This window comes from Onychomys torridus, chromosome 2 (genome assembly GCF_903995425.1).
Source record: "Onychomys torridus chromosome 2, mOncTor1.1, whole genome shotgun sequence".
NCBI classification, from domain to species: domain Eukaryota; kingdom Metazoa; phylum Chordata; class Mammalia; order Rodentia; family Cricetidae; genus Onychomys; species Onychomys torridus.
In genome coordinates, this window is record NC_050444.1 from 55,357,938 (window position 1) to 55,376,183 (window position 18,246).

General features: G+C 39.9%; 1 protein-coding gene across 3 annotated transcripts in view; it reads left to right on the forward strand.

Moving 5' to 3' along the window:
• Positions 1–18,246, forward strand: part of Rngtt (RNA guanylyltransferase and 5'-phosphatase) — a 211,375-nt gene that overhangs the window by 91,217 nt on the left and 101,912 nt on the right. For all 3 annotated transcript variants that reach the window (XM_036180116.1, XM_036180118.1, XM_036180117.1), the window contains one exon: positions 14,950–15,050. In XM_036180116.1, the coding sequence (XP_036036009.1) occupies positions 14,950–15,050 (101 nt within the window). The remainder of the gene's footprint in view (positions 1–14,949; positions 15,051–18,246) is intronic.

Below are 18,246 nucleotides of genomic sequence, written 5' to 3' on the forward strand. Positions count from 1 at the left end.
GTAGTGGAGAGTGGCAGAACACTTTTTTTCTTTTTTTTTTTAAAGCTGACCAATACTGTAAATAAATAGAATCCGTTTATCTGTTACCTTTAAACTGTTCATGCATCTCTCAAAGACATTTAAGTGTTACCATATTTCGGGTATTGTGAGCAGTGCTGCAGGGAGTGTAGAAACACAGGTTTCTCTCAGTGAAGCCACTGTCTGTACCTTTGGATGCACTCACAAATGAAATTGTTGGCTCATTTGGTAGTTTCCTAGTGGAGTTTTACACTATTTTCCATAGTGCTGTACCAATTTTCAGCAGGTGTTCGTTCAGTGCTTTCGTTTTTTTTTTCCTGTTTCACAAGAACGTTTGCTCCTTTTTTGTCTTTCTGCTAATATTAATCTGAGTAGATGTGAGGTGAGTTCCCACTCAGGTTTTGGTTTCCAGTCCCTGCTGATGGGAGATGGCTGGGTAGGTGCCTTCTCACATGCCTGTTAACATCTGTTTCTCCCTTTGAGAAATGTTTGCTTAGTTTCTTTGTCCCTATTTTAATTGGGTCATTTGTATTTCCTTTTTGAGTTACGTGACCATGTCTTTTTGTATATTAAATACCTTATTAGACACATGGTTTTCGAACATTTAACCTCCTACCCCTTGCTAGCTCACCCTGTAATGTAGTTTCTTTGCTGTACAGAATTTCTTATTGTGATGGAGTGGTACTTCTCCTGTTAATATTTGTTGCAGTGCTATATTTAGAAATTTATTTTAAAGACTTCTTGAGATTGTCCCCTATGGTTTTTCCTAGCTTTACAGTTGGAGGGTTAATCACTTTGAGGGCTGTGTGTGTGTGTGTGTGTGTGTGTGTGTGTGTGTGTGTGAGAGAGAGAGAGAGAGAGAGAGAGAGAGAGAGAGAGAGAGAGAGAGAGAGAGAGATGAATTCCTGTTTTTCTGTTGGCCCATTTTACCATAGTAGTTAGTATGCAGTTTAATGTGGAATAATATATCTAGGTTTGAATATTTACTCTGTCTAGACACTGCTTATTTTCTGTTTTATGTGTTCTATGAAGACAGAAGATTATGATGAATTAACCTACTTTATAGACTATTCTAAGAATCATGTCATTTGATAGCACACAGCACCCGTGGTTGGTTGGAAAAATGCACAGTAAATGATAGTTATTAGAAATTACCACTATCTTTATTATTCCATATAAAGACCTCAGAAGATGAAAACTAGAGGAGACAAAGGAGGCTAGATTGGGGGCTTGACTGTTAGCTTCCAAAGCTTGAATCTTATTCAGTCAGCTAGCTAATCAGCTGCAATGAGGATTGGTTACATTTGACAGGGTCTGTTGGCTCTAGAGATAACAGCTGGGTTATCACGTAGTAAGGGAAATCGTGGGACTATTTGAGTGACAGAGACTCAAGAGTGGTCTATTTAGAAAGTGAACCTGACTAGGTAGGAGGTTCCTGTTCATCAAGATAGAAAGGGTAGCTTTTTGTTGAAGCAAATGAGTGATTCCATTTTAGATTGAAAATCTAGTGTGCTGCCTAGACCTGAGGGGTGTTGGATTTGTGCTCGATATAATCATATTTATATAGGAGTACCTAAGTTTCCTTGAGAGTAATTAAAACTAGAAATGAACATTTGGGATTAATTTTTGTGGATAGATTTGGAGTCACCTAGGAGCTGTTTACAGTGAGAACCAGTTTAAAAAAATAAGCGGGTGGGGGGATAGATATGTTAAGAACATATTCATTTAAAACTAAAGGATGGAATAATAGCAAGTGGTAAGAGGGTAGGCAGAGACAACATCACGTGGGAAGCTTGAAAGATAGTGTTTTCCAAACATGGCTGTTCATACTTTGTTACAGGAGGTTGCAGAAGAACATACAACTTTGGTCTAGATACCCTATTTTCAGGGAAGCAAAACTTTAAACCTTAAACTTCCTTTACATTATTAAGTTAGTAGAGCCAAAGAGGAATTAAACATACTACTTTCTATGCAGTTATTATGTCACCGACTTTATTTATGTTGTGGTTTCTTCCTTTGGCCTGTTCAGGGCAGAGTAGAGTCTGTAGTGGTGTTTCTGGCTTCTGCCACTAGATGGCAGTAACACATCTTCCTTGTGCCAACATTTTCCAGCATTGCCAACTCTTAAGGGACAGACAGCTTCTAGTTGAAAACCGCTGCCTTATACCTATCTGTCAGTTTTCCCTCTGTCTAGTTTTTATACTTTCTTTTCCTTATAGCCAAACTAAACTGTACTTTGAACAGAGGCTCTGCTGTGTTTTATTAAACATTTCCCTCTCATATTCTAATATTTTTAATATTTATGTTGATTGCGTTTGTTGCTTCTTTAAAGACCGGGGACATCTCAAATTATATTCGGTTTGTATCCAAACATAAGTATTTCTTTAGTTTTTCTCTTTTAAACAGTTCACTTGTTAAAATCAGGTTTATTTATAGGTATCGTTTATCAGTTATCTAGAGCTTTGATAATGATTTTAATCTGAATGCTTGCTGGTGAGTTCAGTGTAATTAAAATTCATCACTCCTTATTATACACTATAATATGTATATACTTGTAGGCTTCAGCAAGAGTTCATATTTCAAATGTAATAAGTCATATATATTTACTTTCAAAAGCCTTAACCCTTTTTGTGTAATATCTTGGCCCTATTACTTTGGAGACTATGAAAAAAGAATTCTATTTATTTACCTCTTTTTTGGCTAACACCATAAAACAGACAAACAGACAAATACATAATGATTTGTCTCTAAGTATGAATTCCCTTGGCCAGGGTTGTGGGTGGATTCAGAAAGGCTAAGCCTAGGCATGATGAGGCCCAGGGGCTTTGCTGTCTTGCTTTTCAGCTCATTCTTTTCTGCAGATACTCCTCTCTTCCTTATTTTCTTTGTTACCTCATGACCCATTTTGTGAGATTTCTACCATAGCTTTAATTAGCAAAAATAATTAAATTTTTATCATAGTCTTTTCAGAGATGAGTTGACAATTGGAAACATTTTCCACTTTGAGCAGTAAAAAAAAGTCTATGAAAAGCAAGTCTAAAGAGTTTTATTTCCAGTCATTGAGAAGTGTGTATGTCACCTAAGTGAATCTGTTGTGGCAAATATGGGGAGGAAATGCACTGACACATTGAAGCAGTAGGTATTTGACTTTAAATTTATCCACTTTTAATCATAATACCGGAGGAAAATACTCTATATTATGTTCTTTTTTTATTACTTTTTAGGTTTGAAATTTTTATTTTATATTCTGGGTATTTTGCTTGCATGTATATCGTGTGCTTGTCTGATGCCCACAGTGGTCATAAGAGGACATCAATCCCTTGGAACCAGAGTTTGGGATGGTTGTAACCATGTGAATGCTGAGAACTAAACCCAGGTATAAGTGCTTTTAATCAGAGCTGTCTCTCCAGTCCTTTTTATTTTGTTCTTAAATGAGCTACATGGAAAAGGTGTTCCGTGTGTTCCTCCTACCCCTAAAGACAGAGTCTCACTCTGTAGCCCAAACTGGCCTAGTACTCATAGAGATCCAACTGCCTCTGCCTCCTGTGTGCAAGGTTTAAAGATGTGTACCACCACACCTGGCCCAGAAAATGTTTCTTAGGAACTCCAGTGCTTTCTCTTTTATAACAAACAAACAAACAAACAAACAAACAGATTATACTGAATTGTCATGATACTGACTTGGGTTTGAAATCTGTGCTCCTGTGGCTAGGGTCTTTTACAGTTTTTGTGCATTTTGTAAAAATGGTTCTACTGCAATTTTGTGTGTATGGAAATAATCCTTATAATGGGTGTGGAATATGGAGATTAGTTGGTAGAGTGTTGCCTACTAAGTAGAAGGGTCTGGGCTCATCTCAGCAATCAGGAGGTAGAAGCAGGAGGATCAGAAATTCTAAGCCATCTTCAGCCACATAGCAAGTTTGAGGTCAGCCTGGGCTGCATGATGTCCTGTCTCAACATTTAAAAATGAAAGAAGGAAGGAAAGAAAGAAAAGAAGACAGGAAGGAAAGAAGGAAAGAAAGAAAGAGAGAAAGAGAAAAGAAGAAAGAAAAGAAAATGAAGTCGCTTATCTCTTTGATTTTCTGAATGTCTCCATGATCTGCTCCCATTTTACAGTCACTAAATTCACATACTTACTTCTGCTTGGTAAATCTTGTGTTCTGCTCTTACATTTTTGCTAAGATTTACTTCCTGCTATAAGTCTTAAAATACCCCTTTTTCAATAATTAGGCCTTAAGCCACCCAAATAAAACACTTCCCTGTGTTCTCAAGATACATTTAGCCCTCCAGTGAAGTTTATCACCAGTATAGGCTAAAGAAAAACAAAAACACATCAACCAAATATGCTGTTAACATTGTAACAATAGAATATTAGCCTAGTAGAAGTTATAAACTGCTTGAATGTCTCAATAGATGATGAAAATGCGTTTATCAAAATTTAACTACTAGTCATTTTATTTATGCTTTTTGGAAAATTGTCGAAGTCCTTTAACTATTGTTAAGTTGTGTTGTTTGACTTATTGTTGGAATGTAGGTTAAAATTATATATTCTAGATGCTAAATATTTGTCAGATATCAAATAGTAGTTCCAGTCTTCCTCTTAACAATGCCCTATGAAGGATAAAGATCCGACGATGATACAGATTTATCTTTCCTTTTTTCTTGTGTACTTACTCATGCTTTTGATGCTCAGTTTAAAATTCCCTTAACTAAATCTACAACCATGAGGATTTACTCTGTATTTTATTCTAAGATTTTATGGTTTTAGGGCAGGAGAGGTATGTAGCCTTTGCTGATCTTTCAGAGGACCAGCATTGAGATCATTTGGTGGCTCCCAACTAGGGATCTGGTGTCCATTTCTGGCTTCTGTAAATGCCCACACAAGTGGCATTGGTACACACATACACAAAGATTAAAATAAATAGAGTTACATTTAGGGACTGGAGAGATTGCTTAGCAGTTTAGAGCACTTGTTGTTTTCAGTAGGACCTGGGTTCCTTTCACAGTACTACATACTACATCATAACCATCTTAATTCTAGTTCTAGGGGGATCTGACACTTCTTCTAAGTGTAGTGGGCACCAGGCATTCATGTGGTACACATACATATATGCAGGCTAGACATTCATGTGCATAAATGAATTTAAAAAGTTAAAAATGATAAAAGATGAAATTACATTTTAAAAAATGCTACCGTGTTTAGATTCTTTTTTGGGTTTTGTTCATTTTCAAATTTTTGAGAATATAATTTAGTTATAACACTTCTCCCTGGCCTTTCCTCCCTCCAAATCCTTCTATATTCTCCTTCTCTCTCTCTTTTAAATTCATGGCCTCAGCCAGGCGGTGGTGGCACATGCCTTTTATCCCAGCACTCGGGAAGCAGAGCCAGGCTCTGTGAGTTCGAGGCCAGCCTAGGCTACCAAGTGAGTTCCAGGAAAAAGGCACAAAGCTACACCGAGAAACCCTGTCTCGAAAAACAAAAACAAAAAACAAAACAAAACAACTAAAAAAACCCAAACAAACAAATTCATGGCCTCTTTTCTCACTAATTGTTATAACATGAAGATATGTATATGTATATACATATTTATTCCTAAATATAACCTGTTTAGTTCATAAGTTACTTGTATGTGTGTTTTCAGGGATGACCGTTAGGCACTAGACAACTAACTAGTGTGCTTTTCTTTGAAGAAGACCACTTCTATTGCTCCCAGCTTGCCTCAGTTTCCTAATAGTTCTTTGTGTAGAGTTGAGGACTTGTGGACTCTTCCCCATTGAGTTTGGCATGCCCATTGGTGTCATCCTTGTTTAGCTAACACTTGGGTGGTCATGTTGGTGAGATTTTACATATGTAGCTTCTGATGTTACTAAGAGACACAGTCTCATGACAAACTCCCTGAGCCTCTGGGTCTTAGAATCTTTCTGACCCCCTCTTTCTCAGTGTTACCTGAGCCGTGGATGTGGAAATGTTTTGTCTATGTATCCATTGGGACTGGGTTCTCACCTGTGTATTGATTGGCTGTGGTTTTCTGTAATTGTCTCTGTCAGTTGCAACATTCTTTGATGAGAGGTGAAAACTACACTTACCTGAGGGACAGATGTTTATGGATTATTATTAGAGATTATGCTTGTTTGGTAATTGTGTGATTGTAGATTCTCTTCCAATAACCATGACTTCACAAGCACTGAGTAGCTAACTCCATTAACTACTAGATACTCAGTTCCCAGTATCAAGCACAGTATCCCTCTTGTTGAGCTGATCTTAAGTCCAGTTAGAGAGCTGTTAGTTACTGCCAATGTATTTATGCTATACTAGTACACCCTTAGGATTGTCATGCTGGTCCTTAATGTGTTGGTTCATAGGTGTCATAGCTGAGTAGGACTGTTAGTTGCTTCCTTCCTTTGGAAGCTTGCATGGTGCCTTTTGGTACCATGAAAACTAGTCCTCCAGGAAGGGGGTATACAGGTCAGTTCCAGCTTGGGGTGTCTGGGTCCTGTTTCTGAAATGCATGGTGCCTTCTGCAATGGGGACTTAACCTTCCACAGAAGGTGGTGGTCGGGAGTAGCCAAAGGCAACAACAACAGGGCTGTATGTTTTTAGGAGTCTCATGGACAGCTTTGGCCAACAACTCAAAAGAGAGCTTCTCATGTTTGGTATTGGAAGTTTCTTTAGGTGGTCTTTGGTTGTTGGATGGAGCATTGTCAGTCCAGATGAAAAGTTTACTGAAACTATACATACATAGTTTTCACATACCTACACACACACACACACACACACACACACACACACACACACACACACGTATATGTGTGCACTCACCTTAAACTCTTCTTTTCCCCAGTTGGGTAGATAGTTAACAATATGATTCCTTATGGCTTTTTCAGACATCTTATTGTTATTTTATTCTGCTCCTACCTTCTATATTTACTTCCTCCCTTCCTGTTTTCCCTTCTAGATCATTTGTATCTTGCTATTGCCCTTTCCTTACCTCTTTTCTTCTGCATTTACCTCTCCGCCTCCCTAAGGAGCACCCCTTCCCCCATCTTCCTGCTCAGATCATGTGTACCCCACTAGTCCCCTCTCTGTTGCTCTCTAACACTTTATCCTTGCACTGGTTCCATTTTACTTTCCTGGTTTCTGTAGTTATTACAGATCTTGTACTCACACACTCAAGATTTGGAGCTAGGAGCCTCCAATAAGAGAAAACATTTGTTGTCTTTTTGGACCTGTATTACCTTACTCAGTACAATCTTTTCTAGTTTCATTCATGAACCTGCAGAGTTCATGATTTCAGTTTTCCTTAAAGCTGAATAGTAGTATTGCATAGTGTATATATAGCACATTTTCATTCTCCATTTGTCTGTTGTAGGACATTGAGATGGTTTCCATTTCCTACGTATTGTGAGAAGAGAAGCAGTGAACATGGCTGAGCAAGATTCTGTGGAGTAGGATGTAGAGACTTTTGGGAATATGCTTGGTCTTATGGCAGATTTAGCCTTTTTGAGAATTCTCCACATGAAGTGCTAGGTCTCAAGAAATTCCTTTTCCCAAAGTGTAACATGTAGACAAAAGCCAACATTCCCTCAGGGACTTAAGAAGATAGTCTCTGGCAAAAGGATCATATGTCTCCTCCTATGCCTAAGGTGCATGTAACACATCAAATCGGACACACTGACCCCCAGATCTCTCAGCATCGCCAGTGCCTGTTACAGAGTCTTCCTGGCTGGCATATCCTACCTCCTACCCTCAAGCTTTCCCAACCCCTGAGCTTCACTCCCATTCTTCCAGCCTGTGATCTCTATATAGCCTCAGCCATTTTGACCGTGTGCCCTTCTGGTTCCCATATGCTCTTCTGGACTCTTGGTCATCAGCTCCTCTAGCCCCCTTCTCTCTCACTTTTCCCTTCCCTCTCTCCTCTCGTGGCCTGGTTTCAGTCTAGGCCCTTCCAGATGCCTCTGGCTATGCTCTCTCTCATATCTACAATAAAAGCCTTCTCAACCCACACCTAGGAGAAGTCATGTCTTCACGTTTTCTTTCACAGGAGTCAGTTTTCTCCTTAACCATGTGGGTATTGGGATCAAATTCAGGTTATCAGGCTTATTGGCAAAGACCTTTACCCCTGAACCATTGATTGATGGCTTGCCACTTCTTTTCTGAACTTGATTGTCTTCTACTAACAGGGGAAATAGCTATCTATCTGCTTATTGATGACCTTTTCCCTTCCATGCAAAAATGGCGGACTCTTGTTTATGAAAGTTCAGAAAAAGAGATCAATTATTCAGTCCAATCTTGCTAAGAGGCTAGACATTTGTCTTTAAGTCAATAACTATTAACCTGAGTAGAGTATATCTTTATAACCTTAGGAATTTATCATTATACAAAAGTCCATGTTAATCCAAACTATTTTAGAGACCTGCTGTTGCTTCCTTAGTCTAAAAATGGAGATACAATGATAAACCAAGACCTAGTAGGACTGAGTAGTTTTTCTAGGTGCTGTCTTAGTTAGTTTATATCGTGTGGTCATCTTAATTAAGATGGCAATGAAGTTGTATTCTGTGTCATCAGCCAAGATGGAGACAAGCCACATAGTTGCTACTTAAAATATCTATTTTTTGGTAGATTTATTTTTTAATCAGAAGTGGAATCCAAGTTACATATGCAGTATATTCTAAACAAAGAGTTGAGTCACATATATAGTGTATTGTAGCAAATTAAGATTACCTCTGTATGGATTTTTAAATTATAAATCGTTGTTATTTGTTGCAGTTTTTTTTTTTTTTTTTTTTTTTTTTTTTTCTCAGACAGGGTTTCTCTGTGTAGCTTTGCGCCTTTACTGGAACTCACTTGGTAGCTCAGGCTGGCCTTGAACTCACAGAGATCTGCTTGGCTGTGCCACTTGAATGCTGGGATTAAAGGCGTGTGCCACCATTGCCCAGCTTGCAGATTTTTTAATCATACCCAATGGACTTTCAAATCCAGGGATAATTTATAGCATAAATTCTTTGGAGTGTTTTTCTTTTTTCTTTTCTTTTCTTTTCTTTCTTTCTTTCTTTCTTTTTTTTTTTTTTTTTTGAGAGCAGAGAGCAAAGAAATCAGAGATAAAAGGTTTTTTAAGAGTAGAAAATAGCAAAACCTTAGCGAGAAGATACTTTTGGGAGTGTAGAACAGAGCAAGTTTAGTTATAAGAGATTTGTTTGTGTGGTGCAAACTATGTTACCATATGAGAGAATTTGGAAATCTAGTGTGTTAATCTTTGGTCATTGATATGTATTGAAGCCAAGTTGTTTGTGGTAACATAGTGAGGCTTTAATAAAATCTCTGAATTCATGGAGGAAATTAAGTTCAAGGAGAAAGGGAGAAAGGATCATGAAATGGGACTCCACAGGAGGGGAGGGTTCCTGTAAGCTCCAAGAGGAAGCTGAGAAACAGTGCAGTAGCCCAGACAGGCTTAGAGAAGCCCTGAGACTATGGGCAGCTCCTTCAGGGGGTGAGATGACCTTCCAGGAAGGGTCTGAGAACAAAGGGCTGAGGGGTGTCAGGAGTGTTAAGAATTTGAATGAGAGACTCCTCAGAGAATGAGAGACTCCTTTCCAGATGACAGATGGGGGCTCAGTAGGGTGAGAGGGGCTTTCTGACACAACACTATACCTTTTTTGTAGTATCAGTAGACAAAGCAGGCAGCTCCAGGGTGACACTTATTCAGTAGAGGAAGAGAGGAGAAAGCACCCTGGGGACAAGGAGAGGCCCAGGAGGGTTCCCATAGAAGGAGATGGGTAAGTGTCTTTAAAAAGAGAGATGTGCTCACATGGAGGGCATAAAGAGATGCTGCAGGAAGGTGTAGCAGGCTATAGTAAGTAGCCAGAGAGACACTTAGGGAGATGAGAGGCCAGTGATTTGATCAGTGGAGGGAAGAAGCAGATGAAGAGTTGGATTCTAGAATTTGAAGTAAAATTTGATGGGTTGTTAGTTATTTTGGCACTCTTACCCTGTGAGGAAACATCCGAAACATGACAAATCCACAGAAGAGTTTTTATTAAGATAGGAGAAAAGAGACAGAGTGACAGGCCTGTGGGAAACACACGTGGTCAAGAGAAAGGAGAGACCTGCAAAAATGGCGCCGGCTTTATAAAGGGTAGGCTGCGCCTGTGTACAGGAACTCATGTGGCTACTCCACGCATACGCATAGAATACATGGCTGTGCGCGCTTTACACAACCATGTAAAGCCACGGAGTCCTAGTCATGCGAGATGTTTTGACCTGGAAATGTCTATTTTGAACCGGAAATAACTAGGCAAAAGTGTCTAGGTCCGCCGGGCATGCCCAACTGTGTGGGCATGTTGTGACTTCATATCATCCCTAACTTGTTTTTCTCTAAAAAAAGAAAATTGTGAATGAGTGGGTATGGGGCACCGTTTCTCTCAAAGACTGCTTCAGGCTGAATGGTGGGTGTTGGTTAGCACTTGGGGGAAATGGGGAAGCTGGCTCCTGAAGTCCTGGGATGAAGTCCTGCAGCTGTCCATCCTCCATGGTGTGGCTGTTCCTGGGATGAAGTTCTGTCACGCCTTGTCCTGCAGCTGTCCATCTTTCATGGTGTGGCTGGGAACCTTCTGTCTGACAAGATACTGGTGACATAAAAAGCTTAGAGAAAAGACTCATTATTATTTTATTTTTGGAGTTGACATTTATCTGAGGTAGATCTGGCCTGTCTGGATGGAGACATGTTAAAAAGGTGGCTGTGATAAAATTAATGATTATTATGGTGTTTTAGTACTCTGCTTAATTTTTGCCTGAGACAAGCCTTATTCAAGGTAGTTTATTTAAGGCACCTGTTTGTTTTATTATTTTAGCATTTAGGAAACACAGGTGATCAGTTGCTGAGTATTGAACAGTGATAGACTGTTACATCCTTACCGCCTGGATATTTTGATGGTCCTTTTGCCTCTGGCTCTGTGTGGCCCTAGTTGGGAAAGGAAGGGGTGATCCTTATTCCTCTGGAATTGGTGACAAAGCAGTGGATCCTGATGTCCTCTGAAGCTTGAGAGTGCATGAGAACTTATTTTTTTGAATTAGGGACAAGGCAAAGATCATGGCCCTGTCTGTGTGCACATGAGAAACAAAGGCGGTAACTTTAAAGTGAGACAATGAGCTCTTATCTTAGTTGGAAATCTTTCTCATCAAGTAACTCTGAAAGTGCAATTAAATCTGGTGAGGTAAGTAAGGCTGTCCTCTGTACCCAACAATAGAAAGGAGGAGTGACATCCTAAAACTCCCAGGACTGAGTCAGCGGCTCTGGTGTCCAAAAGGAAAGAAACGGATCGCTTCCCTGCTGCGTTCTGGGTTCCCTGCCGTGTCTGTAGCCAAGCCTATGTTTGCTGGAGGTCTTAGCTTGATGTACCCATGTGTCTTGGCGCCTGGGGGCAGTCAGATGACTGGTTGTCTTTCTAGGCTATTGATGGCCTGGCAAGGCATTCGCTAGCCTGTGGCCTTTTTCATTTGTACAACAGGGACCCAGCAGCTTTAGGTAGTCAGTGAGTACCAGCACTTGGCAACTTTGTTTTCAGGCTTTTATCTCTTCCCTGGCACCCCTTAAATGCCACAGATGACACTTTTAGCTGGGAACAAGAAACAGATTTTACTTCCTGTCCTGAATTTTTTTTTTTTTTTTCTTTTTCTGATGATTGGTGGCTTAAGGACAGCTTTTGGAAGATCTGCCAGTAGGCAGACTGTAAACCGATCCTTTTGGAAGACTTGCCTGAGGCTATAAGCTGATTTTTTTTGTGGCTTAGGAGCCATCCTGATTATTGTAAACTTAACTGTTTAGATCTTAGCTGCTTTCAGACTGTCTGTGCTTCTCAAGGCAGTTTGAGAATGAGTGGGTGTAGTTAAGGTGAGTTATGGTGAGAGTCTTAGAAAATGCCCAAGCCCGTCCACTGTTGCAGAAGTCAGACAGAAAAGGTTGCACGTGGCCAATGCAGAAGTGGGGAAGGAAAGGGTTTAGAGCTTTAGCAGAAAGCTTGGAGATGAAGCAACTCTTACTTTCCCGTTCGCCGGCAGAAGTACCCGCCACACTGTTATGCGGTCAGATTTACCGGTACCCGCCCCATCCACCAATGTAAGTGGGTGGTATCCGCCCCTGTCCCATGGCTGTAGCTGAGAGGAAAATAAAAAATGGAAAAACCAAACTGGGATCAGACTTCAACTCAGGCGTCCTGAGAATGAAGTAAGATCTAAGATCAGCTCAAGTCCCCCTCCTTTCGTCGAGGGATGGGAAGAGCTGTGACTGCGCTGTTGTTGGTCCACCTGGTAGACCCCAGATGACATTTTTGCTCCTTCTCTTCAGGAGCAAAAATGTGCCTGCCATTGCCAGCACAGCCCGAGGACGAACCCCGGGGTATCTGTCGCAAAGAATGTAGCTCAGACTACAGCAGTGAGAACAGCAGACTCACTGTGAAAAATTGTGGCAGTATCAGTAGTGGAAAGCTGCGCTTCTCATGGCTGGCCACTGCCTGCGGCAGCCAGCCGGAGGTGCGTGCTGGTTGGCGGAAGAATCACAAGCCATGGTTACCTTTCTAGAGCTTTATTGAAAGAGAGAGGGAGGAAGGGAGGGAGGGAGGGAGGGAGGGGAGGGAGAGAGAGAGAGAGAGAGAGAGAGAGAGAGAGAGAGAGAGAGAGAGAGAGAGAGAGACCACGCGGAGGGAAGAGAGAATGAAAGTTGGAGCCAGAGCAGGGCCTTTGGAAATGGCTGCTGCCAAGGAGGAAGAATCCGGAAGAGGAGCTGAAGGAACAGATGCCCTAGGAGTAGGGGTGGGTGCCGGAGGTCGGATAGGTGGAGGTTCATTAGCAGCATCTAGAGTCAGAGATTCCTGAGTCAGAGAATCTGCCGGTTTAGGCATAGCTAGGAGCACATGAGCAGGGGAGAAGGAATCCAGAAGAGACAGTTTAACACTGAGAAGAAAGCTATGATCGAGAGCAACTCTTTCCATTTGCCTGTTCACTGGCCGAAATTAGATAACTCCTGTAAAATAGCAGGATTTTTTGTTATTTTCTAAAGCATACTTGGGCCATCTCTCAGTACAGAGACGGATAAGCTTAGGAATCTTTAAGTAAAGCTTCAAGAAGATCAGCCTAAGGGAGAGGAAGGACTGATTGGGTTGGAAGCCTTATTTCCCATGTCTGCAGCAGAGAGGCACGAAAAAAAAACACCAAAAAACAAATGTGATCTGGAGCCAAACCCCAGGCGTCCCCGAGGCCAAATATGGACCTGGGCACTAACCGCTCCCGAGCACGGAAAACCGTGCTAGCTTCACACAGCCCCAGGACGCACCCGATGGTGGTGGTCCTATCTCAAAAAATATCTCAAGCTGCAGACGTGGGAGCTGGCTGGAAATTTAGGCCTGCGATAGGGGCCGACCATGGCCAGGGGTTCCCCTGGTTTCAAGAATAACCAGTAAGGCGCCGGACACTCAGTGGTCATTCTCACGGATTCAGGAAACCATTTACGCTAGCTGAAAAGTGAAAAACTCACCAAAGGAGTGGTGTTGGGTGCAAGGTTGTGCAGCCAGGTGAATGGACAGTGGTCTGTCACATACCGAGTAGAGTCCCTGGTTCCCGGGTTTCCAGGTGCAGGTCTCCCAGAAGCGCCGTTCCATCATGGCACCAAAATGTTAGTTATTTTGGCGCTCTTATCCTGAGAGGAAGTGTCTGAAACACAACAAATCCACAGAAGAGTTTTTATTAAGATAGGAGAAAAGAGACAGACGTGACAGGCCTGTGAGAAACACACGTGGTCAAGAGAAAGGAGAGACCTGCAAAAATGGCGTCGGCTTTATAAAGGGTGGGCCGCGCATGTGTACAGGAACGCATGTGGCTACTCCACGCATGCGCATAGAATACATGGCTGTGCGCGCTTTATGCAACCATGTAAAGCCACGGAGTCCTAGTCACGCGAGATGTTTTGACCCAGAAATGTCTATTTTGAACCGGAAATAACTAGGCGGAAGTGTCTAGGTCCGCCGGGCATGCCCATCTGTGTGGGCATGTTGTGACTTCATATCATGGGTAACAGAAGCCTGCATACATAAATGATCCATACATACCTTAGGAGAGTCAAATCAGCAGCTTTGCATGGAGCGGCTGAGTCCCCTGAAGGGAAATCAGATATGCCAATCCTGAGCTTTTGGCACCAGATGAACAACAACAACAACAAAAAAAACAAGGACACAACTTCTCCTAGGTACAGTGATGTAAAAGGTTTATTGTAGATATTAGGGGGAATTCATCCAGAGGCTTCTGGAAGAGTCCATATTGGGGGGGGCACAGTGAGAAAGGAAGAGAGGAGAAAGGGAGGCTAAGAGGCCACCAACCCAAAAGGCCAAAATGGATGGTTATGTAGGGAAGATAAGCTGTGTGTAAGGGGAGTGAAGCTCAGGTTGGAGAGGCTGGGGTTAGGGGAGGGTATGCTAGCCAGGATGACTCTGTAGCAGGTATTGGTGATGCTGAGAGAGACTGGTAGCCTTTGATTTGTTAAGCAGGCACCTCAGGCATAGGTTAATAGAGGAGCCATATCCCCCTTTTGCCACAGGTAAGGAGAAAGATTCCTTTTATTTAAAAAGGTAAATAAAAACTATCTTTTTAAATCTCTGAGGGAATGCTGGCTTTTGTCTAAATGTCAGACTTTGGGAAAAGGAATTTCTTGAGATCTAACATCCTGCAAGTTTTGTCTGATCACCATACATGAGCCTTGGCAAGTACACACCCACCTGCACACAAATAAACAAACAAACAAATAAATAAATAAATGTAATTAAAAAAACAAAAATGGAAATAAAAATATCAGTGTTGCTTAATTAAAAAGTAATATTATGTTTAATGAATTGAACCATAAATTTTACCTTCTTCCTAATTACTGCTTTTATTTTAATTCATTTTAGAAATACAAGCCTGGTCGATGTGATGATATTTTGAAATGGAAACCTCCAAGTCTGAACTCTGTGGATTTTCGACTTAAGATAACAAGAATGGGAGGAGAAGGGTAAGTTGTACTCCAGGCCCAAATGGGGATTTTGTTTAGTTTTTGAAATCTGGTTTTACCTTGTAGCCCCAGCTAGTCTTGAACTCAAGATCTTATTGCTTCCCAAGTCTTGGGATTATGAGCTTGTATCACCATACCTGGCTATCTTCATGAGGTTTCACCCCACCTCCTGTCCGATTTGCATGAAATTATATTTTATTTAAGACTTTCCTGTTTATAGGCTAGTTTACATTACTCTGAAAAAGAAATTAAAACATTTTTTACATATATATCTCATTTTTACATAGCATTTACTTTTTGTATATATCTAAGACTGTCAACAAAGCTTTTTTCAAAATTTAAAGCTTTCAGTATAAAATATAGATGTTACTAAAAATAATCTCATCAATCAAATTCTCCATATGAGATAATTGGTTTTATAACCACAGGCACCGAATCAGTGAGTTTTTTCATTTGAAGGGTATTTGTCTATACTTTATTAGGGGAAGTTTTTCATTATTGAACTAGAGTTTTCATAATATTCACTTTTTTCATTTTCTACCTATTATTAATGTTGACTCCTATTGTAAAGGATGTTTTTGTGTGAATGTTTATTGTATTTTCAAAACCTTGTTTTTTCATAAAGTTTAAAATCTTAATCAAAGTAAATACAACAAAATAGGAAATATTTAATTGAGGAAAAAAGGAGGAAGTAAATAGGATAATGATAGCAAAGGGATAAAGTTTGCAGGGCATGCCATTGAAGTTTGTTTTGTCTGTCAAAGGTAAAGTACAGATGCACCTTTATAGATGACAGAAACAAGAGCATATTAATGATTGCAAAAGAGAATATAAATATTCAAAAAGGGTGTTGTGTAATATAGTGAATCCTAAGTAAAGAAAGGTGCTTGGTTAATAATGTGCATTAATGCTAGTTTTTAAAATTAAAGTGTTTAATATTTTATACTTTTTGTGACTTAAATACCATTGTACTTAATAGCAAAAATTAGTTAAAGAATAATTTTCTCTGGTTCCTGAGTTCATATTCAAGTCTCTTTGTTTGTTACTAATCATGGATAGGTAATTTTATTTATTTGTGTGTGTGTGTGTGTGTGTGTGTGTGTGTGTGTGTGTGTGTGTGTCTGTGTGTATGTGTATAGTTTTCAGAGGACAGCTTGTAGAAGTCAGTTCTTTAAACATGTGGGTCAGCAGGTTATCAAGTGTTGGTGGCAAGAACTTCTACCTGCTGAGCTATCTACCTAGCCCTATAGATAATTTTAGACTATAGGAACAGGTTGTAGATACAAACACACACCTGCATGATTGGGAGGCTCTTTATGAAAATGATTTATTTTGTCTACATTTTTGATAAATATTGAGTCAAGTTTATTTTTTCTGGTGTAGTGTTTGGTATATTAACATGCTGTCTAGCTGTGGAGGGTGTACTCCAGTAAGCAAGAATGGAGACTTAGTGAAGACCACCCCACTTCAGAAACAGTGCATGATGGAGATTATTCTGGGGGGCCATTTTTCAGAAAACAGAGATATTTATAGTTATTTAGAAACTTCTATTTTGCTTTGCTTTGCTCTTTTGAGACAGAGTCCTTCTCTCTAGCCAGACTGGCCTAGAACTAACGGAGAGCCTCTCTCAGCTTCCTTAGTGCTGGGATTTTAGGTGTGAACCACCACATCTGGCCTTGGAAAGTAAGATTTGTTTTAAAAGGTGTATTTACTTTTTATTTTATGTGTATGTAGAGTGTCTAAATCTCTATATGTGTACCATATGCATGCCTGGTGACTGAGTTAGTCAGAAGAGGCTATCAAATCTTCTGTAACTGCAGTCATAGGTGGTTGTGAACTGCCATAGAGATGTTAGGAACTGAACCTGGGTCCCTGAACAAGGAGTAGGTACTCAGCAAGTGTTGTTAACTGGTGAGGCATCTCTCCAGAACACTGGCAAGTAAGATTTCACCAAGAAAGTAAAATTTATTAAACTACTTGATTATTATGTTTTCTTCTTTTTCTCTAATACTATGTTTATAATGTTTTATTTGTGAATATTGGCCATTGTGTCTTGTTTTTGTTGTTTCATCCAATTTTGAAAAACCTTAAGTTTTGGTTTTTATAGATCATATGCTTGGCAGTAACACTTAAAAGCCACCTGAGGATAAAGAGAATGCCCATCTCTCTTAAGTTGCAAAAATTGTTAACTATTTTCCTGCAATTATCTATTATAATTTGATGTAGTAAAATGTAACCAAATCTTTTTTTATATTTTTTTCAAATTTTTATTCTTTTAAAAATATATGCTTCTTAAAAAAATGCATTACATTTTAAATATCAAAATGTCACTGTTTAATGTGACTTCTTGATTTATTTAAGGTATATCAGTGTAGGTAGTTTATTTAAGACAGGTGCCAATTAAAAATAATGATATGAACTATTACATGGTAACTGTTATATGAAGTATTTGTTAGCCAGAATGTTTTTCCATGTAAAGAATGTTATGTGATACATATTTTAACTATATAAGTGAGGCTATGTCTAATGTTCCACAGCAGCTCAGTTGCTACAAATATGCCTGTTCTGAAGGGAGAATAGCTGGAGAGACGGCTCAGTGGTTATGGGCACTTTTTTTGCAGGGTATCCAGATTTGGTTGTTACCATCCACTTGGTGACTCACAACAGTCTGTAACTACAGTTCTAGGGGATCCAGTATTGTTTTTTGACCTCTATAGGCTCCTGCACACACTTGGTACACAGGCATGCACCCGGTCTCTCTCTCTCTCTCTCTCTCTCTCTCTCTCTCTCTCTCTCCCTCCCCCCCCCCACCCCTTCCCACAACACATATGTTTAAAATGTGGCACTGCCTGAATATAAGGAGCAGGACATATACAGTCAAGCGAGGCAGAAATATTAAAATGCCAGCAGATAACTTATTATATTTTAAAAATTGATTCCAAATATTTCTAGGAAATTTAAAATGGAAGTGTGTTTTGAAAGGTATAATACCAATTTTTGAAAATGTCTGCAGTGAGTTATTTTAAGTGAAATTTTTAGGTTTTCTTGGTATGACTGAGTTTCATTTAGGTGGTATAATACAGTAATAATAGTTGTGTTAGGTCCATGTTCAATATGAAGAGAAAAATCTATTCTGTTACATTTATTACCCTGCTGGTAGCAACTAAAAATCTGAAGTTGGTCTTTCCAATTCTTG